The following is a 12,948-nucleotide window of genomic DNA, read 5'->3' as shown; positions in this document are numbered from 1 at the left end:
TGTTGGCTTTGTACATTAAGAGGCAGATAACGGTAAAGCAAATATTTCAGTGCGTCTGCAGAGACCTACCAGAGATCACAGAGTCGTTCCAACTGTCCTGGTCACTCAAGTATTCGTCCAGACGCCAGTTCTCCTTGTTCTCATCAGACTCCTTCTTGCTCTCAGACTCCCCGGCAGGCTCCCTCTCTGTGCTGGACGTGCGGGACAGACGGCCATCCAGCCGCCGTTTCGGAGATGAGCGCGCCTCCTTCGTCTGGAAACTGAGATCACACATCACCAGACAAGCCTGTCAATGACAGCTTTAGCTCTGTGTGATGACTGGCTGGCTTCCACAGTTTTTTTTACGAGCGGTTAAAAAAACTCAAAAGAAAAAGACAGAATAATTCAATCCAGGGAGATGTTCACTGACTTTTGAGAAGTCAGTCATCCCCACAAACAGTGATTAAAGGGCCAACAAATTCAGTTTAAGAAGAAGCCAACAATACAGGTACTTTATGGAAAGGGCATGTTTTTTGACACAGCTCACACTTTTCCTGTTTAATCGAGCATTTTGTTGGCACAAGTGCCTCAAAGAACTTAGACGTGATTTCTTGCAACTTAAACATCACATTTACTTCAACATTGTGGATCCTGTGAGAATGACTCTAATGTACTTGATACTACCCGTACATTTGAATATCCAATGCAAATTACTGGTGGGACTTACATGTATTCTATTTTGATTTTTTTCAGGGCTGAAAATCAATCTTTATATTTAGAAATTTCACAAACTAATAAACCATCATACCTTGTGACAGCCACAAACAAATTTACTGACTAGGTAGAAAATGTCAGCAGAAGGGCTGGAACAATGAATCAATGAATCACTTAATCAATTCGTTGATCGACAGAAAATTAATCAGCAAATATTCTGATTATCAAATAACTGTTACGGTTCTTAAATCAAGCAAAAGTGGCAGCTCTCTGGTTCGGGGCCTCTCAAATGTGAACATATGCTGCTTTTCTGAGTTTTATATAATTTTTAAACTGAATATCTTTGGGGTTTGGACAGTTTGTTGGACAAAAAAAAAGCAGTGAAATTTTTCACTAAGTTTTGACATTTTATTGAGCAATTAACCAATCAATCAAAAAAAAAAAATCAAAACACTTATTGGTAACGAAAACATTTGTTATAAGCAGCCCTCTTCAGCATTTTTTTTCTTTAGACATGTGATGCTGTTTTAAGGAGATGCTGTTTTTTGTCCACATTGTCAATACCAATAGGTCCCAATAATGGAAGTTCAATTTATTTTTTGTTTCATTTTGTAAAAAATAATGATATTCTTCAAATGTATCATTATATCTCATGTGATAACAGAAAAAAAGAGAGTTGACAAACAAAGGCAGCTCATATTTTAAGTAGATGTATTAAAAACTGTATTGTTTTAAAATTAAAAATGCTGCACATCTTATCTATCAAGTCTAACCTGTCCTGTCTATGTTTGGTGGCCAGGGCGCGGTGCAGTTCCTCAATGATACAGCTGGGGGGCAGCTGTGGGTGTAGCGCCCCAAGGTGGGGGGAGCCAGTAGGTGTGGAGATCCTGCCTCTCAACAGTGAGCCATGAGGGTCTTTGGGAAGTGTGAAATTTCTGGGTAAGGTGGCTGGGGACTTCTTCACTTGCATTGGAGGAGCACCTGAGGGGGAAAATCGTCAACGTGAGACACTACTTCAAAGCGGCAGGGCTTTACATCAGCATTATCGTGGTAAACTCACAGTCGAGGCTGCCCAGTCTGGTGAGCAATTTGACTGGCAGGTTGGGTGGAGGAGGGGTGCTGGCTCGTCTCTGGGGCTGGGCCACCGTCACCTCCTGTTTCCCTTCAACAGCCTCCGCCTTCCCCATCGACTGCTCTTCACTGGGGTCGCTTAGTGAGATGCTTTCGTCTTCTCCATCGTCACTCTGGCTGGGGTCTCCCACGGTCTTTGAATCTTCAGTCACATCTTGTACTGAAATGAAGCGTCAGTTTGTTTAGAAAGTCTCTGTCTCCACTTAGTGGACAATCAGAGAGATGGTGTTCCAAACCGAACCAGGAAAGATTTTCATGGAAAAGTAGAGTGGTTTTAATCAACCAGAATCACCCATTTTATTACTAATAATCAATCATTTTATCGGATTAAATGACAAACACGAAGTACAATAAAGAAGAGTATCCCATCCTGATGAACAACAATTAAAACTGGCAGGAACAATATGTGCTGGAAAATGTACAGCATCCATTGAAGTAATGTATACACAAGTTGTATACCAACAATAACTTTGCCTTACTCCAGATTTTTATTTTACATTTATTAAACTAATTTTTCTTTTTGAAATGCTCCTTTTGATTGTGTTTGGTGTGCACACATAAAACAGATAATGTACATATGAGAAAAGTATAAATTGGTAATAGTAACTAAACTGGCACTAGATTTGGTCACTGACAGGAAATGGTAGTTTTCTCTCAGCTAACTTCAGTTGTACACTACCTTTATAGGCTGCACTAATTCTTACTAGACAGTAGCAGCGCAGAGGTGCAGTGGCTGTAAAGCAATAGGATCCTGGGTCTGAATCTACCGGCTACTACTGTGTCAATTTTGCATGTCTCCCACGCGTCTGCTCGGGTTTCCTCGCACAGTCCAAAAACATGCATTTTAGGTTCACTGGTAGCTCTAAACTGTCCATTGGTGTGAATGTGATTTTTAATGGTTGACTATCAATTATAGCCCGACCAATACTGGACTTTTGAGGCTGATACTGAAGCTGAACATAACGATAAACCAGCCGATAGTAATTTTTTGCACATAAGCGCATAAAATAAATAATCAATCTTGATACGGATCCCTTAGATTTGTTTTGTTTTTTTGATTTGATACTGTACATACTGAGCAAGACCATTTACATTACATACAAGACATCGAAAAGACAACTTGTTAGTGCTCTCTTGTATTGGTAAACTAGGAAAACTGTATCGGTGACATTGATTCTGAATAACCTCTAACCTAAATAGGCATTTTTTTCTACTCCAATTTCTTGTAACTTACCAGTTGACATATTCACAGATACCCCTATATATCCAAGAAGCTAATATCAGCCAGTTTAACTGTCTCGCTCAGTATTAGGTAGCCCTGTGATAAATCGGTGACCTGTCAAGGTGCACCCAACCTCTCTACAAACACTTTTAAGTAATTTAACCTGCATTAAGTCATTGTTTGGCCACATGAGGGCACTGCGCAGCAAGATGTAAACATGACACTGACATATTATCAGCTTATAAATGTAGGATGGCTATGATACATTGTTTATATGTAAATACTGATTAGAGTAGCTCTAAGTTTAACTATTACCTCTTTCTACTTACTTCTAAAAAAACATAAAAAGTGCTTTGTTTTGTATACTTTACTCTTTGAACATTTTCTGTCAAGGCCCAGCATTGTACTCCACCTGTTGAGGCTTCTAAATCGCTGCCCAGGTCTTCATTGGTGCTGGCCAGTGGTGCCACAGGCTCCTCATCTCTGTCTTCACCATCAGAGTGAGTTGGGGTGTCTGGATCTTCACCGTTACCCCCACAAGCAAGATCTGACTCTGCAATCAGTGCACACAGACAGAGCCCAGGAATGAGCTGGGCATCATGTGGCTAAACAAATGAACTGTGATCAGCCTGGAGTCATATGGGTGCATGTGTGTGTGTTCATCTCTCATTTTGCACCTGTCTCCGTCTCTCCGGGGTTCCTCCTGACGAGGTCATCTCTCTTCTGTCGTACAGCTGCCTTCTTCTCCACCGCTAAACAACACAAACATTTATGAAATCAATCAACTGATTGCGTGGGAAATTAAAACACATGGAACTACTTGGAAATACCGGCTCCATATTCCAATTCTCGGAGTGCTTCCCAATCCATCCAGTGCTTTTTCCGGCACTGATGGAAGCACAAGCCGTATGTCACACTCACTTGCGGAGGGCTTGAGCTTTTCGTTTTTCTTTTTCCTCCATTTCCAGGGTTTGAAGATGCGCCCCAGGCTGGCCAGCTTGCTGTTGCGGCGGACGGGAGGCGTACGAACCCCTGAGACCAGGCAACCTGAATGCAGTGCCCTCTGTTGGTCCATCCCATCTACAAAACAAAACACACACAGCTGCCTTACAACCGGCTGCAGACAGCAAAATCCATCCTGAGAACATGCAGCAGTGACATCAATCAGTGCTCCAGTGAAGTGAGGACTCACAAAGTTTCTTAAATCACTTCTAACACAATTGGCTGAATACTACTGACATCCCATTATCATGTGAGAGTAGCAAATGTGGGTCACTGGCTGTGAAAGCCTTGTTGATTCCAGTCTAATTCTGAGGAGAAGCGGGCTGAGGGGAGAAGACAGAGAATCACATTGTTTGTGAATGACTCACATGGTTTCAGAGCCGCCAGACCTTCCTGGCCCCAATACATGCAGAAAATGGAGCGCTTTTAAAAAACGTCTTAAAAGACACACAGAGGATAAATAAAATCAGCCTCAGCACAACTGCCTTTTCTAAGGTCAGGGCAGACATCTGCAGCCCTGCATTCCTCGCAGATTTTACACTGTTTTAGGCTGCATACTTACATAGGCTGGCAAAGAACACAGGAGTCCACGGCACAATTTGACAGCATACAGTAGTGACAGAATTGTGCAAGTCTTACATGCTGCTACTGACAGACAGGCAGCTTTCAGAGCATCCTGCTGCTTTTCCATGTCGTGATTGTTCATTTTTGTGGTCTTTTTTCGTCCCGTCAGTGTCATTATTTTTAGGTACTGACAGGAATTTATTCCACTGTTTTTGTAGAGCTATTTATGGGGGAAAGGTGTCTTGTAGTTAAGGTTTAAGTGTTTTCACAAAATGCTTGATAATATTCTTTAAAACCACAAATACAAATAACAGCCAATATGCACATGTTACGAGAAGGAACTATTAATTTTCTGACCCTTTAAGTCAATCAAGTGTCAACTAATCATTTCAGCACTGCAATTAGTCAATTGATAGACAGTTAGACAGCATTCATTTTCCAAATCCATTAACTACATTTTTTTGGCCACTTGGGGACAACACAACCAAGGTGTGAACACAACACTGACACATCATCACCTTTTGAGTTGATAGGACGAACTTGTTTCTGACTGTGTCTGTCTGCTGTTGGGTGCTGTGCAAGTAGCTTACAGAGGGATTTTGGAGATTTTCTCTGAAAACGACGCTATGAGAGTGGTGAGAGTGAACCAAAACAGTACAGTTGTGGGCCCTGCAGATAAACAAGCTGAAACCCCACTACAAAGCTCTTTAAATCCGAGATGATTATCAAAAGAATAATCGACAGATTAAGCCATGACAAAAATAATCATTAGTTAAAGCCCTTTGTTGGGACAGTTTCGTGCTGTGACTGAGGTTTATGTGACCAAAAGCTTCAACAACAAATTACAGGAGGTCTCTGAAATTAGAGGTGCAACCAAAAGTTACTTTCATTATTGATTACTCTGCCAGTCATTTCCTTGATCATTCGATTACTTGTTTTGTCTGTGAATACGTCAGAGAGTAGTGACAAATGCCCATCACAGTCTCCCAGAGACAAAGGTGGCATGTTCAAAGCGTCCTGACCAATATACAGTATGTACTGAGCAGGACATTATGCCTTTAAAAAATAAACTTGTTTTATTGCAACAACTACTATTTATGTCGCCTTTTAAAAACATGGTATCTTTACACACAAGACAAAAGAAGAGAGCGAAGGGGGCATGGGGAGTGTCCCAATCAGCTTTAACTGTCATTCACTTGTCTTAATGTGTACATGTTTATTTCTAGTGTTTTTGCCACTGGTCTAATAATCCCTGTAATATTACCAGTTCTAGCCAGCTGTTTTGACATGTGAAGATTAATGGGGTTAGCAATAATTCTGAAAAGGTATCGTCTTAACTTTAAACTTTTGAGGCAAACTACCCATGTAATATCTTTGGTGAAAATTCAGTGTGTTTCCCACGCACAACATCTGTGATAGCCGGTATTCTGGGCTGCCTAGCAGATTTTTTCCCTGGTTTCATTTCTGCAGTAAAGACGCTGAGAGACTATGAACTCGTTTTAACTCAGTTCATAGGCAGCAAGACAGGTCACACCAGCCCTCAGAAAAGGACTTGAAAACACTTTCTAGCCTAGCAAAATTAAGGCTACAAACAACCCATAATGCAACACTGTACAATACTGTAGTTACAATGATACTCTCTCTATTCAAACACAATATCTGATGCTGTGAACATGTAATTGTCCGGTCCTTGAATGTAACACGACCCCCACTTCTTCAAACCCAATTTCAAGAAAAACTATTGTCTCATACTTAGGCCAATTATTCTTTTACCACTACATTACTAAGTTAGAATGAGTAAAGAGGTATACATTAATGTTAACAGCTCATGTCTTCCACCAACAAGGAATAGCATTAGCTGGCTTTGTGGCTAACCAATGTAGCAACAGAGAAACTGCAAGCATGTGTTTTATAGCAGCTATCAGATAAAATTAGTACGGCTGTTTTTCATTTACTTGCTAAACTGTCTTACAGACTGTTTCACAAATAAACATAAAATCAGGTTTGTCAGCTATAGCCTACAGCGCTCATTTGGCATAGGGCCGTAGTGCTTTACTGCGGCAATACCAGGCACGGCTGACATGACGGCCTGTGGGCTGCAGGTTTATTCAGTTCATACAAAAGGAGAAATAAGGGGGCACGGTTTATTACCATTCGAGTAATGAATTACACGTGAAAATGAGCACCATCACCGTGAAGACACAGATTACTTCACGCCAACTCTGTCCGCTCTGCGGCGGTCAGTTGGACTGTGATGTGCTCAGTCAACTAACAGGGATTAGTGTGATGCCAACATTGGAGTGGCAGTGCTCTCTGGTGGACAAACTTCACAATAGCAACACCGGAAATAGAACAGGTCTAGCAACTATCTTTGGATTCCCATCGTTTAAATTTCTTGTTACTTATCGGCCATTACAAGCACTTATATCGATTTATCTGCAATTAGCTTAAATTAGCCGATAAAATCACCCTGCCGATGTATCGGTCGAACTCTAAATCAAATTACTTGCTTTTGCCCAAAACTCAAAGATATTCAGTGTACCAATGCACAACACAAAGAAATGCAAAAAAATCTTTACATTAGAGGAGCTGGAACTGTGACATATTACGCATCTTTCCTTGGAAAATGACTCCAACAATTATTTGATGTTGATCGACACATCGATTAATCGTGTGCAGACGATCTGATTTCTCTCCACAGACAAAGACTGACAATCGATGGCTATTCCTCTTAGCTGCTTCTCTGACTTCCTGAAACCCTCTTAAGTCTACAGGCTAAGCTGTAGAGGAGGGATCACAATGATAGACAGGCGGAGAACCACGGAAGCTGACTTGAGCTGACTTCTGTTATGCTGCTGCCTGTGACAGAGAGAGATAGAGAGCAGGAGAGAAGTTCCTTGGAAAAAGGACAGAAATAGGCACTCCTACACAGTCTGGCTCCGCCAACAAGCTGACACCTCAGGGAGCCTACAGCTGAGCTGTGGGCTGTGCAGGGATCGCTCCACAAACATTTTCATCTTCTGTCAGCATCATCTAAATCCACAACATCTGCTCTTTTATCCCTTAAGAAATGAATTACATACACTTACATTACTGGCCCCAGTCACACAATAGGAAGACAAAACAAAGCGTATTGTGATTTATACTGAGATATTCCACAGGTGAGGACGGATTTGCTGACGATGGCGTTGGCACGTGGAAGACGGCCAACTTCAATAGCAGCAACCCAAGCAAGACTGCAACATATTCACAATGTGACATTAAAAACAAGGTCAAAATCCGACTGGTATCAGAAAAATATTCTCCACTTCTTCAAAATGTTGCAGGCACTAGCCAATGATGTCATCTAAACCTTCAAGTAGGTGCTATATTAACACAGGTTTTCAGCACAGATGCAGGGCATCACGTCAGCAGCTATTCAAAATCAACATGTTCACAAGGAGGGTTTTCATTAGGGCTGCAGTGATTATTTTCATTACTCACTAATCTGCCGATTTTTTCCTCGATTAATCCTCTAGATTATGAAATTTCAGAAAATATTGAAAAAAAGCCATCAGAATTTCCTACAGCCCAAAATGATGTCTTCAGATGTTGTTTTTGTCCAACCAGGTCCAAAACCAAGACATATTCAACTTACTAGCACGTGAGTACATAAGATTTTTTTGGCTTTTTTTTCCTTGATAAACTCGCAGCTAAGAAGCTAACAAGCTAGAGACTCCAGCTGTTTCATCTACATACAGAAGCTGCATCTATCATTTTTTCACTGCACTATCAAATGCAATTTAACAGACCTGTGACTGGTAACATTACAAACATACAGGCTCTTACAACACGAGGCCAAAACTGAGTTTATTGGTCCACGAACAGCAGCGTTTTGGTGCCTCGGCTTTGACTGACGCCCTTCGGCAGCTTGACCACCAACAATGAGAAGCGGGTCGGTTGCCCAAGTCATGTGTGCCTGCCTAGGAGGCAGCAAGGAATTCAGGTCAAGCCTGTAGTAGCAGTAGCAGCACACCCAGGGTCAGGCTTCCGTTGCCATGGTTACCACACTGGATGCTGCAGAAAAGGCCCTGGGAGGCAGAGAATCACCATGGCATGAGGAATAGGGAGTTGCTGGGCGGATGGGAAGGCTGTTGCCACACAGAGAGACGGAGCGCTGCAGCCAATCATGGCCCAGCATGTAACGCATGTAACAATGCATAATGTAAGTCAGGGAGCAATTTGCACGTTCTGTTGAAATATTTATCAAAGTGGTTAGGTGTTAGGCGTCTAAGTCGACGTTAACACGCCTTTTCTGCAAATGCGGGAGAAGCATCATCTTTTCAAGCTGGAGGAAGAAAGTTAATTGTCAAACTCAGATGCTGTGCAGCAAAGGGCTGCTGCTGCAGATAATGAGCCTGCTGAGGAAGACTACCGCAGAACACTGGGAAGTGCCACAGTATCCTCCTCACTCACATTACTGACAACCTACTGCCACGAGTTTCATGCCCATAAGCTTTTTTTTCCTCCCCCCCCCCCTTTTTTTTTTTTTTTTTAATAAAATAAAAGCATGTTTTGTTTGATTAGGAAAACGTAATCCATTACAGTGTCTTAAGGATATTATATAATGTCCATGATAACTGTCCCCAAAGGAATATTATAGATTTATCACAATGATATCACTGCTAAAAAAAAAACGGTTATAATATTCAAATACTCTATAAACTCGCTGCTGCACGCCGCAAGTCACTACGGGAATATTACACTTATATGATATGGATATCATTGGTGGAAGTAGCACCACAAAGGACCATTTGCTCATAAAGACAAACACTACAAGTCCCAACAGACACATGAACAATACATAAACAATATTTAGAGTAAATACATGGGATGTTTCGCCGCGAACCAACCCTAAATAAGTGAATTACTGAGCCACAAGTAACACTTACATATCATAGGATACACAGCTCTCCGGTTCCTACTCCTGCACTCGGTGTTCACATCACACGTTCCCAAAGAGCCGACGGGCTCCGACTAACCGGAGAGTGATGACTTCGCCGCCGCGGTGTAATTTTTTTTTTTTTTTTTTTTTTTTTTTCGGGAAATGAACGGCGAATGGAAAGACTCTGTGCAACGCGCTGGCTCGACGGCGACGGAAGAGGTCGGAGTGGACAGAAACTACGTGAAAGCGGCTGGGTCGCGTCTGAAGCTAGCTGCTAGCGTTGATGTACCATGTCGGCCCCGCCCCTCCGGACGGGAGGAGGAGGGCAAACAAACTGGCACGCGCTCACCCTTCCACTTGCTCACCGTACTACAGCAGCCCACGCGGGGTGAACGACTGACTGACTGCACTAACGGACACACGACAGTTTAAATATCTTTTGCACAAAGCAGTGCATTGCTGTAATATTTTTGTATTATTGTCAATTGTTTGTGGGTGATGTTTGGTATTAAAACATATGCTCAACTGAAGCAGACTTAGTTTATCAGGGCCACCTATCTAAAACGAATGAATTCGAAGAGAGCAGCCCTGCAATAGATCCACCTCCATGAAGGATTAGAAAGGTTGATTGGCATTTATGGGCTGGACGAAACATTAAAGACACCTCCCGGTGTAATTCAATACAAATTTAGGGCCGCAGCTCATTTATTTGCAATATTACCGCTATCTCGTCATTTGTTCGATTAGTCACTTGGTCTCTCAGATGCTAGAAAAGGGTGTAAATCGTCCGTCACCGTCAGTAAACCCACTGTGACGCCTTAAAACCGCCTGTTTTGTCCTACCAATAGTCCAAAACCCAACATATTCAGTTTACTATCACATAAGACAAAGACTAGATGCAAATATTCACATTTGAGAAGCTGGAACCAAACAATGTTTAAGAATTCATCGATTATCCAAATAGTTGCTGATTTTTTTTTTTGTTTTTTTTTTTGGAATGACTAACTGATTCATTGTCTTAAATCTACAGTTACGTCAACACCTCTTGAAAACAGGTTCAACAATAATGTAACATAACCTTTCTAATGGTAGCATTTATTGCTGGGCTGTTGTATTATTTTTTTTAGCTACGGTGTACTTAAACTGTCAACGGCATAGATAGGAAACTTATTTTTAAGAGCTTTTATATGGGTTAATGTTATGTTGAACACAATTTTGTGTTTATGTCGAGATAAATAACAATTTTACTCTCAGCCTCATAAATACAGTATCAAGGTTGCTATAATCAGCATATCTGTAAATAAGCCCATATTGTGGTTGGCCAATGTCTTAATTCATAGATCCTATAACAAGAAAAGACTCTAAATCCATGCTAGCAGCTCTGTGAGGCTCTACATAAGGATAACCTGGCTTAGTGCTAAATGCTATTGCTAATATGCTAACATAATCAAAATGCTAACGTGATGACGTGTAGCACATATAATGTTTACCATGTTCAGCATCCTAATTTAGCATTTTAGCAAGCTAACAATTATTAATCAAAGCTAAACACAAAGCACAGCTGAGACTGATGAGAGAATATCATCGGTTTTGCGGGTTTTGGCCATGTTAAAATGTTGACCTGAGGGTGGTGCTAGGTGAAAAGTAAGGGGATCACCGAGGATATTGCAATTCATCCTGGGGGGGGGGGGCAAATTTCATGGGAGTCCAATCGATAGCTGTCAAGACATTTCACTACAAGGCAAAATGTCAAGCTCACTGTGGCGCTAGAAAAAAAAAGGCAGGGGATCACCAGAGTCACGAGGCAATCCATCCGATAGTTGTTGAGGTATTTCAGTCTGGAAGTGGTGGACCGACCAACGGACAGACCGACATTGAACGTCATCCAAAGAACCATTCTGGTAACGTGGCTAAAAACATCACAGCAAGTTTACATAACTATCAAATTAGTTCAGGAAAATACCACAGAAAATACCTCAGCTGATAAAAGAAGAAATATACTCACACACTCAGGTTGCTGCAAACTGACTGTTCAGTAATACGGGCACATATACCATATACAGTACCACAAATCCCCTTGCAATACAGGAATACTGCTTTCAATTTTTCATTAAGCACAATGTTGTTGTTTTTCTCAACAAAAAACGTATTTTTAAATACGTCTTCATCTAGTTCCATACACTCCATCGGCACAGATGGCTAATTATTAGGACAACATCACTTGGTCTGTAAACAAAACCTTTGTGGTTTCAGATCGATTTTTCCAGAGGGCTACTCATACATTAAAAGCCGGGGGGAGGGCTGAGTTACACCAGAGATGATAAACGTCAGTGGCTGGATTTCTCCTCCGGGACGCACAAGCAGTAAACAAAGAATAAAACCAGTGGCGTAGGCCAGTCAGAGAACATGAATCTCATACAATATTTACAAGACTTCATTTAATATGGCAGAGCATGGAGGGCGTGCCAAAAGGTTGTTACCGCAAATTGTGATCAGTTAATTAAGAAGTGACACAGGATCTCAAGCTTGCCTACTTAATGATGAAGGAATCTCAAGCAGCTGCAGTAATGCAGTATTCACGTTACATAAGCAGGTGGGGAACCTTTATCAAAAGCTTTAAAGGGTAAAGCCAAAGGGCCAGAGTTTTTTAGCATTCACGCTAACTAAATAGACCCTTTTCTTAGCAAACACTAATCGTCACAGCCATAAAAACACTGGTGTAATAAATATGAGTAATTAATATGAGTACCAGAGCCAAGTTTTGTGCATGTGGGCTCACAGGCATGGAGGACTAGGACACAGAATGGAACTAAGTCACCTGTGCTTTTCCGGCCGTTTCTGTGTTCAATGGGAAAATAAAATTCAGCCCGGCCTAAAATTGCAATACTGAGTCGGACACATCGGGAGTTTTGGACAGCTACAGTACCTCCCACTTGGCGAAAGAAAACTACAAAAGAGTCAACGTGGCTGGAAAGCCACCATCGCGGGCAGGTACAGCTAACAAAAAAAACAATGCAGATGGGTTTCTGAGCACCATCATGAGTGAGACGCACATGCAAGGTGGCTAGATAACAAACCAAAATGACTGAGAGATTATGGGTAGATTTACTTGAAAAGTTGTTTTTGTGCCTAATATGAGTTTTTGCACTAATGTAACACATCTGGCATAAATCTGGTGTCTGGTACTTTCTGAGGAAACAGCAGAATTTTCAGACATGCGGACATTATTAATATAATACGGTTTGTACTCTTAACTTGTTAAGCAGTCAAACAGCAGGAAGTTCAGAGTTTATGCTACGTTTTTTTTTTTTTTAAATGGTAACGCCATTTGTGTGTGATTTTAAGTACATATGTACATAACATGCATGCTCCCCCAAAAAACAAAAACCTAACAAAAAACCAAAAAAAGCAA

General features: G+C 41.4%; 1 protein-coding gene across 2 annotated transcripts in view; it reads right to left on the bottom strand.

Moving 5' to 3' along the window:
* phactr3b (phosphatase and actin regulator 3b) overlaps positions 1–9,901 on the bottom strand; it is a 38,275-nt gene extending 28,374 nt beyond the window's left edge. For both annotated transcript variants that reach the window (XR_005706332.1, XM_040116361.1), the window contains exons 1-7: positions 9,544–9,901; positions 3,968–4,126; positions 3,724–3,798; positions 3,459–3,599; positions 1,754–1,984; positions 1,467–1,674; positions 70–260 (exon numbers count right to left, since the gene is read on the bottom strand). Coding sequence is in view for 1 of the 2 variants with exons in the window: in XM_040116361.1 (XP_039972295.1) it covers positions 70–260; positions 1,467–1,674; positions 1,754–1,984; positions 3,459–3,599; positions 3,724–3,798; positions 3,968–4,126; positions 9,544–9,550 (1,012 nt within the window). In the remaining variant the exon portion in view is untranslated. The remainder of the gene's footprint in view (positions 1–69; positions 261–1,466; positions 1,675–1,753; positions 1,985–3,458; positions 3,600–3,723; positions 3,799–3,967; positions 4,127–9,543) is intronic.
* Between the last annotated feature and the right edge of the window lie 3,047 nt (positions 9,902–12,948).

This window comes from Xiphias gladius, chromosome 21, assembly GCF_016859285.1.
Source record: "Xiphias gladius isolate SHS-SW01 ecotype Sanya breed wild chromosome 21, ASM1685928v1, whole genome shotgun sequence".
NCBI lineage: Eukaryota > Metazoa > Chordata > Actinopteri > Istiophoriformes > Xiphiidae > Xiphias > Xiphias gladius.
Note: the sequence above shows the minus strand (reverse complement) of the source record. Positions and strands in the feature narration are given on the sequence as shown.